This window comes from Ranitomeya variabilis, chromosome 2 (genome assembly GCF_051348905.1).
Source record: "Ranitomeya variabilis isolate aRanVar5 chromosome 2, aRanVar5.hap1, whole genome shotgun sequence".
NCBI classification, from domain to species: Eukaryota; Metazoa; Chordata; class Amphibia; order Anura; family Dendrobatidae; genus Ranitomeya; species Ranitomeya variabilis.
In genome coordinates, this window is record NC_135233.1 from 1,104,193,630 (window position 1) to 1,104,210,240 (window position 16,611).

Consider the following 16,611-nt stretch of genomic DNA (forward strand, 5'->3'; position numbering starts at 1 on the left):
CCCTCATGGGGTCTGTTTCTGACAGTTTGTGCAGACACATGGATGTTAGTGGTCTGCTGGAGGTCATTCTGCAGGGCTCTGGCACTGCTCTTGTTCCTCCTTGCACAACAGAGGAGGTATTGGTCCTGCTGCTGGGTTGTTGCCCTCCTACGGCCCCCTCCACGTCTCCTGGTGTACTGGACACTGTGATGTCAGACACAGCTACTCTTCTTGCCACAGCTCGCATTGATGTGCCATCCTGGATGAGCTGCACTACCTGAGCATCTTCTGCGGGTGGAAGACATCGCCTCATCCTACTGTACAGGACCTATGGGGGAGAGAGCAATGACAAAATGCAAAAGTGACCAAAATAATAGCCAAAAAGGATAAAAACAGAGAAATGGTCTGTGGTCACCCCCTGCAGAACCGCTCCGTTTATAGGGGTTGTCTTTCTAATTGCCGATCATTTCTACCTGTTGTCTGTTCCATTTGCACAACAACAGGAGAAGTTCATTCGCAATCAGGTTTGCTTCATAACTGGACAGGTTGATTTCACAGAAGTGTGATTGACTTGGAGTTACATTGTGTTGTTTAAAGTGCCCCTGTCAGCAGGATTGTGCTCAGTAACTACACACAGTGTCAGGTCGGCGCCGTTATACTGATTACACTGATACCTGGAGATTAAATCCGTCTTGTGGTTGATTAATATTTAATTTCAGTCAATGAGATTCTTGTGCTCTGGGTGCTTTATGACTTATATGGGTTGTGGACAATAAGGTTAACGTTTCGACCGGGGGCGGTCTTTGTCAAAACCTCACTTGTGGTAATGGTGCAGACATAGGTACAAAGCTTCCCCACGCTCTTACAGGCACCGCCTTTATTGGACTGATTCCTTTTTTCCTCTCTGCACCCTTACCACAAGTGAGGTTTGGACAAAGACCGCCCCCGGTCGAAACGTTAACCTTATTGTCCGCAACCCATCTACGTCCTAAAGCACCTGGTGATGTCTGTACGCACAAATAAAGATCTAATATTTTTGGCCTAAATCTTCAAACTCCTTGAGTGCGGCTGTTTTTTCATGAACATTGGGACTTTTCGTTCAGCCTGCACCTTTCTACTTTTGTTTCCAGAGTGCACATCATTCCCTTCGATTTCATTAATGGTTTGCACCTTATGGTGGCCCCTCTGGATTTGCTCTCATGACGTCTTCTCTTTGGGGTAGACTTTGATTCTGAGACACCGACTTCCTGGTGAGTGGTCTTCACTTAGGTGGATGTTATGGAGGAGTTTATCTTCACCATGCAATGGATTCTTCGATCATCCACCACTGTAGTCTTCTGGGGACATCCAGGCATTTTTGAGTTGCCAGCTCACCAGGGAGCTCTATTTTTTTTTTTTTTTTGCACAATATGCCAGACTGTTCATTTGGCTGTTCCTAACATTTCTGATCTCTGATGGATTTCTTCTTTCGTTCAGCGTCATGATGGTCTATTTCTTATTTGAGAGCCCCTCTGACCCCTGTTGTGGGTTCACAGCAACAGATTCCAAATGCAAATGCCACACCTGGAATCCTCTCCAGACCTTTTACCTGCTTAACTGATGATGGGTTAACGAGGGAGAAGCCCATGCAGCCCATTAAAGAGCTTCTGAGATAATTGTCCCATGACTTTTGGACCGTTTACAGAGCTGCATTTCCTGCGCTGTATATAAATAGTGTATATCTGATGTATGTAGTGTGTGCTGTGTATATAGTGTAACCTGGAGGACCGGCGTTGGCAGGGGTTCACATACTTTTAATGAACAGTTGTCAGATGTGACGAGATTGTGATATTGAAGAAGGACATGAACCGCACTCTTTCCATCTGTATAATTGCTTCATAGAGAAATTTCTTTATGTAACTGGCACAAAACACGTGATGTCCGGGGTGAGGACAGAGGCGCCAGAAAGGAGCGGTCTCATCTGTCCGGGGACTTAGTCGTAGAGTCGATGTGCAAGGAATGTAGAAAGGAGAAGTGGGCGCTATGTGCGGTCCTGTCTGCCATGTTGTCATCTTGTGGGCTGTCTGAGCTGGTAGTGGGCAAAAGACAGGGGGCGTCCGCAGCGAAGGTGACAGTGACCCCCCACACTGCGAATGTTACTTCCTCTTCTATCTAATGTAATTACCGGGAGGAAGTGACAGCGCGAAACAGGAAACCTCTCGTCCCACAGCTCCCAGCAACACCAGTACAACATGTCCTGTGCACCAGTCACTGCCAGAGCTGCAGTCACCATTCACCCGTGTGAACCGAGCAGTATTGTAGTAGTTATATTCCTGTACGTAGGGGGCAGTATTATAGTAGTTATATTCTTGTACATAGGGGCAGTATTATAGTAGTTATATTCTCGTACATAGGGGGCAGTATTATAGTAGTTATATTCTTGTACATAGGAGCAGTATTATAGTAGATATATTCTTGTACATAGGGGCAGTATTATAGTAGTTATATTCTTGTACATAGGGAGCAGTATTATAGTAGATATATTCTTGTACATAGGGGCAGTATTATAGTAGTTATATTCTTGTACATAGGGGGCAGTATTATAGTAGTTATATTCTTGTACATAGGGGCAGTATTATAGTAGTTATATTATTGTACATAGGAGCAGTATTATAGTAGTTATATTCTTGTACATAGGAGGAGTATTATAGTAGTTATATTCTTGTACATAGGGGCAGTATTATAGTAGTTATATTCTTGTACATAGGGGCAGTATTATAGTAGTTATATTCCTGTACATAGGGGGCAGTATTATAGTAGTTATATTCTTGTACATAGAGGCAGTATTATAGTAGTTATATTCTTGTACATAGGGACAGTATTATAGTAGTTATATTCTTGTACATAGAGGCAGTATTATAGTAGTTATATTCTTGTACATAGGGGGCAGTATTATAGTAGTTATATTCTTGTACATAGGGCCAGTATTATAGTAGTTATATTCTTGTACATAGGGGCAGTATTATAGTAGTTATATTCTTGTACATAGGGGGCAGTATTATAGTAGTTATATTCTTGTACATAGGAGCAGTATTATAGTAGTTATATTCTTGTACATAGGAGCAGTATTATAGTAGTTATATTCTTGTACATAGGAGGAGTATTATAGTAGTTATATTCTTGTACATAGGGGCAGTATTATAGTAGTTATATTCTTGTACATAGGGGGCAGTATTATAGTAGTTATATTCTTGTACATAGGGGCAGTATTATAGTAGTTATATTCTTGTACATAGGGGCAGTATTATAGTAGTTATATTCTTGTACATAGAGGCAGTATTATAGTAGTTATATTCTTGTAGCTAGGAGCAGTATTATAGTAGTTATATTCTTGTACATAGAGGCAGTATTATAGTAGTTATATTCTTGTACATAGGAGCAGTATTATAGTAGTTATATTCCTGTACATAGGGGGCAGTATTATAGTAGTTATATTCTTGTACATAGAGGCAGTATTATAGTAGTTATATTCTTGTACATAGGAGCAGTATTATAGTAGTTATATTCTTGTAGCTAGGAGCAGTATTATAGTAGTTATATTCTTGTACATAGGAGCAGTATTATAGTAGTTATATTCTTGTGCATAGGGGCAGTATTATAGTAGTTATATTCTTGTACATAGGGGGCAGTATTATAGTAGTTATATTCTTGTACATAGAGGCAGTATTATAGTAGTTATATTCTTGTACATAGAGGCAGTATTATAGTAGTTATATTCTTGTAGCTAGGAGCAGTATTATAGTAGTTATATTCTTGTACATAGGAGCAGTATTATAGTAGTTATATTCTTGTGCATAGGGGCAGTATTATAGTAGTTATATTCTTGTACATAGGGGGCAGTATTATAGTAGTTATATTCTTGTGCATAGGAGCAGTATTATAGTAGTTATATTCTTGTATATAGAGGCAGTATTATAGTAGTTATATTCCTGTACATAGGGGCAGTATTATAGTAGTTATATTCTTGTATATAGAGGCAGTATTATAGTAGTTATATTCTTGTATATAGAGGCAGTATTATAGTAGTTATATTCTTGTACATAGGGGGCAGTATTATAGTAGTTATATTCTTGTACATAGGGGGCAGTATTATAGTAGTTATATTCTTGTATATAGAGGCAGTATTATAGTAGTTATATTCCTGTACATAGGGGCAGTATTATAGTAGATATACTCTTGTACATAGGGGCAGTATTATAGTAGTTATATTCTTGTACATAGGAGCAGTATTATAGTAGTTATATTCTTGTACATAGGGGCAGTATTATAGTAGTTATATTCTTGTACATAGGGGCAGTATTATAGTAGTTATATTCTTGTGCATAGGGGCAGTATTATAGTAGTTATATTCTTGTACATAGGGGCAGTATTATAGTAGTTATATTCTTGTATATAGAGGCAGTATTATAGTAGTTATATTCTTGTACATAGGGGCAGTATTATAGTAGTTATATTCTTGTACATAGGGGCAGTATTATCTATATATATAATTGTCTAAGGGTTTTTCCGTCTGTCTGTCCTGGAAATCCCGCGTCTCTGATTGGTCGAGGCCGCCAGGCCTCGACCAATCAGCGACGGGCACAGTATCGACGTAGATGTCATAATGGTTGCCATGGCGACGATGATGTCATAAAGGTTACCTCGACCAATCAGCGACGGGCACAGTCTGCCGCGAATTCTGGAATCATCATTGTCCATATACTACGGGGACATGCATATTCTAGAATACCCGATGCGTTAGAATCGGGCCACAATCTAGTAGTAGTTATATTCTTGTACATAGGGGCAGTATTATAGTAGTTATATTCTTGTACATAAGAGCAGTATTATAGTAGTTATATTCTTGTACATAGGGGGCAGTATTATAGTAGTTATATTCTTGTACATAGGGGCAGTATTATACTAGTTATATTCTTGTACATAGGGGCAGTATTATAGTAGTTATATTCTTGTACATAGGAGCAGTATTATAGTAGGTATATTCTTGTACATAGGTGCAGTATTATAGTAGTTATATTCTTGTACATAAGAGCAGTATTATAGTAGTTATATTCTTGTACATAGGGGGCAGTATTATAGTAGTTATATTCTTGTACATAGGGGCAGTATTATAGTAGTTATATTCTTGTACATAGGGGGCAGTATTATAGTAGTTATATTCTTGTACATAGGGGCAGTATTATAGTAGTTATATTCTTGTACATAGGGGCAGTATTATAGTAGTTATATTCTTGTACATAGGAGCAGTATTATAGTAGTTATATTCTTGTACATAAGAGCAGTATTATAGTAGTTATATTCTTGTACATAGGGGGCAGTATTATAGTAGTTATATTCTTGTACATAGGGGCAGTATTATAGTAGTTATATTCTTGTACATAGGGGCAGTATTATAGTAGTTATATTCTTGTACATAGGGGGCAGTATTATAGTAGTTATATTCTTGTACATAGGAGCAGTATTATAGTAGTTATATTCTTGTACATAGGGGCAGTATTATAGTAGTTATATTCTTGTACATAGGGGCAGTATTATAGTAGTTATATTCTTGTACATAGGGGCAGTATTATAGTAGTTATATTCTTGTACATAGGGGCAGTATTATAGTAGTTATATTCTTGTACATAGGGGCAGTATTATAGTAGTTATATTCTTGTACATAGGGGCAGTATTATAGTAGTTATATTCTTGTACATAGGGGCAGTATTATAGTAGTTATATTCTTGTACATAGGAGGCAGTATTATAGTAGTTATATTCCTGTACATAGGAGTAGTATTATAGTAGTTATATTCCTGTACATAGGGGCAGTATTATAGTAGTTATATTCTTGTACATAGGAGCAGTATTATAGTAGGTATATTCTTGTACATAGGTGCAGTATTATAGTAGTTATATTCTTGTACATAAGAGCAGTATTATAGTAGTTATATTCTTGTACATAGGGGGCAGTATTATAGTAGTTATATTCTTGTACATAGGGGCAGTATTATAGTAGTTATATTCTTGTACATAGGGGCAGTATTATAGTAGTTATATTCTTGTACATAGGGGGCAGTATTATAGTAGTTATATTCTTGTACATAGGGGGCAGTATTATAGTAGTTATATTCTTGTACATAGGAGCAGTATTATAGTAGTTATATTCTTGTACATAGGAGCAGTATTATAGTAGGTATATTCTTGTACATGGGTGCAGTATTATAGTAGTTATATTCTTGTACATAAGAGCAGTATTATAGTAGTTATATTCTTGTACATAGGGGCAGTATTATAGTAGTTATATTCTTGTACATAGGGGCAGTATTATAGTAGTTATATTCTTGTACATAGGGGCAGTATTATAGTAGTTATATTCTTGTACATAGGGGCAGTATTATAGTAGTTATATTCTTGTACATAGGGGGCAGTATTATAGTAGTTATATTCTTGTACATAGGGGGCAGTATTATAGTAGTTATATTCTTGTACATAGGGGGCAGTATTATAGTAGTTATATTCTTGTACATAGGTGCAGTATTATAGTAGTTATATTCCTGTACATAGGGGCAGTATTATAGTAGTTATATTCTTGTACATAGGAGCAGTATGATAGTAGTTATATTCTTGTACATAGGGGCAGTATTATAGTAGTTATATTCTTGTACATAGGAGCAGTATTATAGTAGTTATATTCTTGTATATAGGAGCAATATTATAGTAGTTATATTCTTGTATATAGGAGCAGTATTATAGTAGTTATATTCTTGTACATAGGGGCAGTATTATAGTAGTTATATTCTTGTACATAGGAGCAGTATTATAGTAGTTATATTCTTGTACATAGGGGCAGTATTATAGTAGTTATATTCTTGTACATAGGTGCAGTATTATAGTAGTTATATTCTTGTACATAGGGGAAGTATTATAGTAGTTATATTCTTGTACATAGGGGCAGTATTATAGTAGTTATATTCTTGTACATAGGTGCAGTATTATAGTAGTTATATTCTTGTATATAGGAGTGGGTTCTCTCTCTGTCCCTGTGTCACTGGTGCAGGGATGGGGTCATTCTCTCTCTGTGATGTCACTTGTTTCAGATTTACTTTTTTCTTGGTGGTGATCTCGGTCTGTCACTTTATCCATCTAGTTTTCCATACGTCACAGAGAGCGGTGCAGAGCCTGAGCGCCCACGGATCAGTGTCAGGACACATGAAGGGCTGAGTCTGACTTTCATCTCTGGATAAACACTAGCTCATTTTCCATTACACCCTCCTTCCACTAGCAGAGCTACTGGTGTCCTGTCAGAGCACTGGGACAGTTCGGGGCTGGTAACGAATGTAGACACGAACCTACATAGGCTTGTGAGCGCACGGTGCGGTATCATACATACCGCACAGCCCTATGAAATCCCGATGATCAGAGCTGGTGTGACATCTCAGGTATGTGATGGCATCGGAGAAGGGATCAGGAGTGTGTGATGTCATCAGAGAAGATATTAGGAGTGTGTGATGTCATCAGAGGAGGGATCAGGAGTGTGTGATGTCATCAGAGGAGGGATCAGCAGTGTGTGATGTCATCAGAGGAGGGATCAGGAATGTGTGATGTCATCAGAGAAGGGGTCTGGAGTGTGTGATGTCATCAGAGGAGGAATCAGGAGTGTGTGATGTCATCGCAGGCGGGATCAGGACTGTGTGATGTGACTGTTGTGTGTGGATGATGGGGAACTTTTAGCATCACTGATGGAGGGGGAGGTTGTGATCTCATATCCACAGCCCTTGTGATGTGTATATACTGTGTACTTTGCAGTGCCACTGTGTAACTTGTGACTCTGATTACTCTGCAGGATGATTGAGGAGAGCGGAAGACGCAGGAGGACGATGGCAGAGAAGCGCCAGCTCTTCATGGAGATGAGTAAGTGCAGGCGCCACATTTGGAGACCACCAGTTCTGTCTCTTCTTATCTATTACTCTGCCCCCTAGAGGCCGGTCCTGTCTTGTCCTGTCCTGTACTCTGCCCCTGGAGGCTCTGTCCTGTCTCGTCCTGTTTTGTACACTATCCCCTGGAGGCTGGTCCTGTTTCGTCCTGTCCTGTACTCTGCCTCCTGGAGGCTGGTCCTGTTTCGTCCTGTCCTGTACTCTGCCTCCTGGAGGCTGGTCCTGTTTCGTCCTGTCCTGTACTCTGCCCCCTGGAGGCTGGTCCTGTCTCGTCCTGTCCTGTGCCCCCTGTAGGCCGGTCCTGTCCTGTACTCTGCCCCCTGGAGGCTGGTCCTGTCCTGTGCTCTGCCCCCTGTAGGCCGGTCCTGTCTCATCCTGTCCTGTACTCTGCCCCCTGGAGGCTGGTCCTGTCCTGTGCTCTGCCCCCTGTAGGCCGGTCCTGTCTCGTCCTGTCCTGTGCTCCGCCCCCTGTAGGCCGGTTCTGTCTCGTCCTGTCCTGTACTCTGTTCCCTAGTGGCTGGTCTTGTCTCGTCCGGTCCTGTACTCTGCCCCCTGCAGGCTGTTCCTGTCTCATCCTGTCCTGTACTCTGCCCCGTGGAGGCCTGTCCTGTTTCGTCCTGTCCTGTACTCTGCCCCCTGGAGACTGGTCCTGTCTCGTCCTGCCCTGTACTCTGCCCCCTGGAGGCCGGTCCTGTTTCATCCTTTCCTCTGCCCCCTGGAAGCCGGTCCTGTCCTGTGGTCTGCCCCCTCGAGGCCGGTCCTGTCCTGTACTTTGCCCCCTGGAGGCTGGTCCTGTCCTGTACTCTGCCCCCTGGAGGCCGATCCTGTCTTGTACTGTCCTGTACTCTGCCCCCTGGAGGCTGGTCCTGTCAAGTCCTGTTTTTGTACTGGAATCCGGTCCTGTCTCGTCCTGTCCTGTACTCTGCCCCCTGGAGGCCGGTCCTGTTTTGTCCTTTCCTGTACTCTGCCCCCTGGAGACTGGTCCTATCTCGTCTTAACCTGTACTGTGCCCCCTGGAGGCCGGTCCTGTCTCGTTCTGTCCTGTGCTCTGCCCCCCAGAAGCTGGTCCTGTCAAGTCCTGTTTTTGTACTGGAAGCTTTCCTGTCTTGTCCTGTCACGTACTCTGCCCCCTTGAGGCTGGTCCTGTCTCGTCCTGTCCTGTGCTCTGCCCCCTGTAGGCCAGTCCTGTCCTGTGCTCTGCCCCCTGGAGGCCGGTCCTGTTTCTTCCTTTCCTGTACTCTGCCCCTTGGAGACTGGTCCTATCTCATCTTAACCTGTACTGTGCCCCCTGGAGGCCGGTCCTTTCTTGTCCTGTCCTCTGCACCCTGGATGCCGGTCCTGTCTCTCTTCCTGTTTTGTACTTTGTCCTCTGGAGGCTGTTCCTGTCTCGTCTTCTCCTGTACTTTGTCCCCTGAATTCTATTCCTGTCTTGTCCTGTTCTGTATTCTGCCCCCTGCAGGCCGGTCCTGTCTCGTCTTATCCTGTACTCTGCCCCCTGTAGGCTGGTCCTGTCTCGTCCTGTCCTGTACTCTGCCCCCTGTAGGCCGGTCCTGTCTCGTCTTATCCTGTACTCTGCCCCGTGGAGGCCGGTCCTCTCTCATCCTGTCCTGTACTCTGCCCCGTGGAGGCCGATCCTGTCTTGTCCTGTACTCTGCCCCCTGGAGGCCGGTCCTGTCTCGTCCTGTCCTGTACTCTGCCCCCTGTAGGCCGGTCCTGTCTCGTCTTATCCTGTACTCTGCCCCGTGGAGGCCGGTCCTCTCTCATCCTGTCCTGTACTCTGCCCCGTGGAGGCCGATCCTGTCTTGTCCTGTACTCTGCCCCCTGTAGGCCGGTCCTGTCTCGTCCTGTCCTGTAATCTGCCCTGTGGAGGCCGGTCCTGCCTCGTCCTGTCCTGTACTCTGCCCCCTGGAGGCCGGTCCTGTCTTGTCCTGTCCTGTACTCTGCCCTGTGGAGGCCGATCCTGTCCTGTACTCTGCCCCCTGGAGGCCGGTCCTGTCTTGTCCTGTCCTGTACTCTGCCCCCTGTAGGCCAGTTCTGTCTCGTCCTGTCCTGTTCTCTGCCCCGTAGAAGCCGAACCTGTCTCGTCTTGTCCTGTACTCTGCCCCCTGTAGGCCGGTCCTGTCTCGTCTTATCCTGTACTCTGCCCCCTGTAGGCTGGTCCTGTCTCGTCCTGTCCTGTACTCTGCCCCTGTAGGCCGGTCCTGTGTCGTCTTATGCTGTACTCTGCCCCCTGGAGGCCGGTCCTGTGTCTTGTCCTGTCCTGTACTCTGCCCCCTGGAGGTCGGTCCTGTGTCGTCTTATGCTGTACTCTGCCCCCTGGAGGCCGGTCCTGTGTCGTCTTATGCTGTACTCTGCCCCCTGGAGGCCGGTCCTGTCTTGTCCTGTCCTGTACTCTGCCCCTTGTAGTCCGGTCCTGTCTCGTCTTATCCTGTACTCTGCCCCCTGGAGGCCGGTCCTGTCTCGTCTTGTCCTGTACTCTGCCCCCCGGAGGACGGTCCTGTCTTGTCCTGTCCTGTACTCTGCCCCTTGTAGTCCGGTCCTGTCTCGTCTTATCCTGTACTCTGCCCCCTGGAGGCCGGTCCTGTCTCGTCTTGTCCTGTACTCTGCCCTGTGGAGGCCGATCCTGTCCTGTACTCTGCCCCCTGGAGGCCGGTCCTGTCTTGTCCTGTCCTGTACTCTGCCCCCTGTAGGCCGGTCCTGTCTTGTCCTGTCCTGTACTCTGCCCCCTGTAGGCCAGTTCTGTCTCGTCCTGTCCTGTTCTCTGCCCCGTAGAAGCCGAACCTGTCTCGTCTTGTCCTGTACTCTGCCCCCTGTAGGCCGGTCCTGTCTCGTCCTGTCCTGTACTCTGCCCCCTGTAGGCCGGTCCTGTCTCGTCTTATCCTGTACTCTGCCCCCTGTAGGCTGGTCCTGTCTCGTCCTGTCCTGTACTCTGCCCCCTGTAGGCCGATCCTGTCTCGTCTTGTCCTGTACTCTGCCCCCTGGAGGCCGGTCCTGTGTCGTCTTATGCTGTACTCTGCCCCCTGGAGGCCGGTCCTGTCTTGTCCTGTCCTGTACTCTGCCCCTTGTAGTCCGGTCCTGTCTCGTCTTATCCTGTACTCTGCCCCCTGGAGGCCGGTCCTGTCTCGTCTTATCCTGTACTCTGCCCCCCGGAGGACGGTCCTGTCTCGTCTTAATCTGTACTCTGCCCCCCGGAGGACGGTCCTGTCTCGTCTTAATCTGTACTCTGCCCCCCGGAGGACGGTCCTGTCTTGTCCTGTCCTGTACTCTGCCCGTGGAGGCCGATCCTGTCTCGTCTTGTCCTGTACTCTGCCCCCTGGAGGCCGGTCCTGTGTCGTCTTATGCTGTACTCTGCCCCCTGGAGGCCGGTCCTGTCTTGTCCTGTCCTGTACTCTGCCCCCTGGAGGCTGGTCCTGTCTTGTCCTGTCCTGTACTCTGCCCCTTGTAGTCCGGTCCTGTCTCGTCTTATCCTGTACTCTGCCCCCTGGAGGCCGGTCCTGTCTCGTCTTATCCTGTACTCTGCCCCCCGGAGGACGGTCCTGTCTCGTCTTAATCTGTACTCTGCCCCCCGGAGGACGGTCCTGTCTTGTCCTGTCCTGTACTCTGCCCGTGGAGGCCGATCCTGTCTCGTCTTGTCCTGTACTCTGCCCCCTGGAGGCCGGTCCTGTGTTGTCTTATGCTGTACTCTGCCCCCTGGAGGCCGGTCCTGTCTTGTCCTGTCCTGTACTCTGCCCCCTGGAGGCCGGTCCTGTCTTGTCCTGTCCTGTACTCTGCCCCTTGTAGTCCGGTCCTGTCTCGTCTTATCCTGTACTCTGCCCCCTGGAGGCCGGTCCTGTCTCGTCTTAATCTGTACTCTGCCCCCCGGAGGACGGTCCTGTCTTGTCCTGCCCTGAGCTCTGCCCCCCGTAGGCCGGTCCTGTCTCGTCCTGTCCTGAGCTCTGCCCCCCGGAGGATGGTCCCATCTTGTCCTGTCCTGTGCTCTGCCCCCTGTAGGCCGGTCCTGTCTCGTCTTATCCTGTACTCTGCCCCCTGTAGGCTGGTCCTGTCTCGTCCTGTCCTGTACTCTGCCCCTGTAGGCCGGTCCTGTGTCGTCTTATGCTGTACTCTGCCCCCTGGAGGCCGGTCCTGTCTTGTCCTGTCCTGTACTCTGCCCCCTGGAGGTCGGTCCTGTGTCGTCTTATGCTGTACTCTGCCCCCTGGAGGCCGGTCCTGTGTCGTCTTATGCTGTACTCTGCCCCCTGGAGGCCGGTCCTGTCTTGTCCTGTCCTGTACTCTGCCCCTTGTAGTCCGGTCCTGTCTCGTCTTATCCTGTACTCTGCCCCCTGGAGGCCGGTCCTGTCTCGTCTTGTCCTGTACTCTGCCCCCCGGAGGACGGTCCTGTCTTGTCCTGTCCTGTACTCTGCCCCTTGTAGTCCGGTCCTGTCTCGTCTTATCCTGTACTCTGCCCCCTGGAGGCCGGTCCTGTCTCGTCTTGTCCTGTACTCTGCCCTGTGGAGGCCGATCCTGTCCTGTACTCTGCCCCCTGGAGGCCGGTCCTGTCTTGTCCTGTCCTGTACTCTGCCCCCTGTAGGCCGGTCCTGTCTTGTCCTGTCCTGTACTCTGCCCCCTGTAGGCCAGTTCTGTCTCGTCCTGTCCTGTTCTCTGCCCCGTAGAAGCCGAACCTGTCTCGTCTTGTCCTGTACTCTGCCCCCTGTAGGCCGGTCCTGTCTCGTCCTGTCCTGTACTCTGCCCCCTGTAGGCCGGTCCTGTCTCGTCTTATCCTGTACTCTGCCCCCTGTAGGCTGGTCCTGTCTCGTCCTGTCCTGTACTCTGCCCCCTGTAGGCCGATCCTGTCTCGTCTTGTCCTGTACTCTGCCCCCTGGAGGCCGGTCCTGTGTCGTCTTATGCTGTACTCTGCCCCCTGGAGGCCGGTCCTGTCTTGTCCTGTCCTGTACTCTGCCCCTTGTAGTCCGGTCCTGTCTCGTCTTATCCTGTACTCTGCCCCCTGGAGGCCGGTCCTGTCTCGTCTTATCCTGTACTCTGCCCCCCGGAGGACGGTCCTGTCTCGTCTTAATCTGTACTCTGCCCCCCGGAGGACGGTCCTGTCTCGTCTTAATCTGTACTCTGCCCCCCGGAGGACAGTCCTGTCTTGTCCTGTCCTGTACTCTGCCCGTGGAGGCCGATCCTGTCTCGTCTTGTCCTGTACTCTGCCCCCTGGAGGCCGGTCCTGTGTCGTCTTATGCTGTACTCTGCCCCCTGGAGGCCGGTCCTGTCTTGTCCTGTCCTGTACTCTGCCCCCTGGAGGCTGGTCCTGTCTTGTCCTGTCCTGTACTCTGCCCCTTGTAGTCCGGTCCTGTCTCGTCTTATCCTGTACTCTGCCCCCTGGAGGCCGGTCCTGTCTCGTCTTATCCTGTACTCTGCCCCCCGGAGGACGGTCCTGTCTCGTCTTAATCTGTACTCTGCCCCCCGGAGGACGGTCCTGTCTTGTCCTGTCCTGTACTCTGCCCGTGGAGGCCGATCCTGTCTCGTCTTGTCCTGTACTCTGCCCCCTGGAGGACGGTCCTGTGTTGTCTTATGCTGTACTCTGCCCCCTGGAGGCCGGTCCTGTCTTGTCCTGTCCTGTACTCTGCCCCCTGGAGGCCGGTCCTGTCTTGTCCTGTCCTGTACTCTGCCCCTTGTAGTCCGGTCCTGTCTCGTCTTATCCTGTACTCTGCCCCCTGGAGGCCGGTCCTGTCTCGTCTTAATCTGTACTCTGCCCCCCGGAGGACGGTCCTGTCTTGTCCTGCCCTGAGCTCTGCCCCCCGTAGGCCGGTCCTGTCTCGTCCTGTCCTGAGCTCTGCCCCCCGGAGGATGGTCCCATCTTGTCCTGTCCTGTGCTCTGCCCCCTGGAGACCGGTCCTGTCTCGTCTTATCCTGTACTCTTCCCCCCCGGAGGACGGTCCTGTTGCTGACATCTGCCCTGTTTTTTCCTAGGGGCTCAGAACTTTGACGTGATTCGTCTGTCCACCTACCGGACGGCGTGCAAGCTGCGATTCGTGCAGAAGAGGTGTAACCGTGAGTATCAGTAACTTTGAGGCTCTGAGCGTGGCCTCTTCTTGCCTAATTCTGCTCCATTCTCTGGATGCAGACTTTATATTCATTGACGTCAAGCAGAGGTCGATAACTTGTCCTGACCTTGTTTTCTTACAGCTGAGGGTTTGTTACAGTTTTATCCAATTTCGAAAATGCTCTGAGCAGAAGAGCCTGAACTCTGCACTGATACAGTGTAACAAACCATCTGCACCGGAGGGAGATGTGTGCACTGATATCTGGACAAAACTGTCACAAATCTCCAGCTGTGAGAAGTATTAGGTCTCACTCTCCTGTCATGCGCTCTTGCCCTGCCTTCCACCCCCCTTTACTCACTTACCTGTTACGCGCTCCACCCTCCCCCTTTCTTTGTTCACCTGTTGCACGTGCTCCAACCTTTCCTCGCTCACTTATCGTTCTCTCCCTCCTTTCTTTGTTCACCTGTCGCATTCTCCCCCATTCCACTTCACCTGTCACGCTCTCCTTCCTTTCCATCTCACATCACACTCTCACACCTTTCGTTGCGCTCTCCGCTCTTTATACCTCATCTGTCGTGCTCTCTCCCTATCCTCCTCATCTGTCGTGCTCTCTCCCTATCCTCCTCATCTGTCGCACACTCCCCTTTTCCTCATCACCTGTCGCACTCTCCCCCTTTTCCTCCTCACCTTTCGCGCTCTCCCCCTTTCCACGCTCACCTGTCGGTCTTCCCCCTTTCCACCCTCATCTGTCGTGCTCTCTCCCTATCCTCCTCATCTGTTGCGCACTCCCCCTTTCCTCCTCCCCTGTCGTGCTGTCTCCCTATCCTCCTCATCTGTCGCACACTCCCCCTTTCCTCCTCCCCTGTCGTGCTCTCCCCCTTTCCTCCTCACCTGTCGCACTCTCCCCCTTTTCCTCCTCACCTTTCGCGCTCTCCCCCTTTCCACGCTCACCTGTCGCAGTCTTCCCCCTTTCCACCCTCATCTGTCACGCTCTCTCCCTTTCCTTCTCCACTGTCCTGCTCTCCTCCTTTCCTCCTCACCTGTCGCACTCTCCCCCCTTTCCTCCTCAACTGTCAGGATCCTCCCCCGCATGTGCGCTTGCTCAACCCCCCCCCCCCTCCAGTCTCCTCGCTCACTTGTTGCATGCGCGCTCGCTCAGTCCTTCCCCGCCTCCTCACTCACCTAACGAGCTCTCCCTCCTTTCCTTGCTCACCTGTCGCAAGTGCTCATTTCATTCTCCCCAGCCTCCTTGCTCACCTGTCACGTGCGCTCTAACTCCTTTCTCCCCCGCCTCCTCGCTCACTGTACTGTGCACGCTTGCTCCATCCTCCCCCCGCCTCCTCGCTCACCTGTCGCATGCACACTTGCTCCTTCCTCCCCTGCCTCCTCACTCTCAGGTACTGTGCACGCTCGCTCCATCCTCCCCCCACCTCCTCGCTCTCCTGTACTGTGCATACTCGCTCCATCCTCCTCGCCTCCTGTACTGTGCATGCTCGCTCCATCCTCCTCGCTCTCCTGTACTGTGCACACTCGCTCCATCCTTCCTCGCCTCCTCGCTCTCCTGTACTGTGCATGCTCACTCCATCCTCCCCCACCTTCTCACTCACGTGTACTGTACATGGTCACTCCATCCTCCCCGCCTCCTCGCTCTCCTGTACTGTGCACGCTCACTCCATCTTCCCCGCCTCCTCGCTCTCCTGTACTGTGCACACTCGCTCCATCCTCCCCCACCTGCTCACTCACCTGTACCGTGCACGCTTGCTCCATCCTCCCCCCACCTCCTCTCTGACCTGTTTCGTGCACACTTGCTCAATCCTCCCCCCACCTTCTCTCACCTATACTGTGCACACTCGCTCCATCCTCCTCCACATCCTCATTCTCCTGTACTGTGCGCACTCGCTCCATCCACCCCCGCCTCCTCGCTCACCTGTCGCATGCGCGCTCCCTCCATCCTCCCTGTCTCATCGCTCTTCTGTACTGTGCACACTCGCTCCATCCTCCTCCACATCCTCGCTCTCCTGTACTGTGCGTGCTCGCTCCATCCTCCCCGCCTCCTTGCTCACCTGTCGCATGCACACTTCCTCCTTCCTCCCCCGCCTCCTCACTCTCCTGTACTGTGTATGCTCGCTCTATTCTCCCCCTGCCTTCTCGCTCACCTGTACTGTGCACGCTCGCTCGATCCTCCCCCCACCTCCTCGCTCTCCTGTACTATACATACTCGCTCCATCCTCCCCCACCTCCTGGCTTTCCTGTACCGTGCACGCTCGCTCCATCCTCCCCCACCTCCTCGCTCTCCTGTACTGTGCACGCTTGCTCCATCCACCCCCACCTCCTCACTCTCCTGTACTATGCACACTTGCTTCATCCTCCCGAGTCCCCGCCTCCTTGCTCACCTGTCGTGTGCGTTCTCACTCCATCCTCCCCTGCTTCGTCGCTGTTCTGTACTGTGCACACATGTTCCATCCTCCTCCCGCCTTCTTGCTCACCTGTACTGTGCACACTTGCTCCATCCTTCCCCAGTCTCCTCGCTTTTTTGTACTGTGCACACTCGCTCCATCTCCCCCGCCTTCTCGCTCACCTGTACCATGCACGCTCGCTCCATCCTCCCCCCACCTCCTCGCTCTTCTGTACTGTGCATACTCACTCCATCCTCCC

The 16,611-nt window shown here is 49.6% G+C and overlaps 1 protein-coding gene across 11 annotated transcripts in view; it reads left to right on the top strand.

Annotated features, from left to right (window-relative positions):
- The window catches only part of DTNB (dystrobrevin beta), a 109,342-nt gene that overhangs the window by 18,890 nt on the left and 73,841 nt on the right, over window positions 1-16,611 (top strand). For all 11 annotated transcript variants that reach the window (XM_077291888.1, XM_077291887.1, XM_077291885.1 and 8 more), the window contains exons 2-3: window positions 7,843-7,910; window positions 13,883-13,963. In XM_077291888.1, the coding sequence (XP_077148003.1) occupies window positions 7,844-7,910; window positions 13,883-13,963 (148 nt within the window). In that variant the 5' untranslated portion in view covers window position 7,843. The remainder of the gene's footprint in view (window positions 1-7,842; window positions 7,911-13,882; window positions 13,964-16,611) is intronic.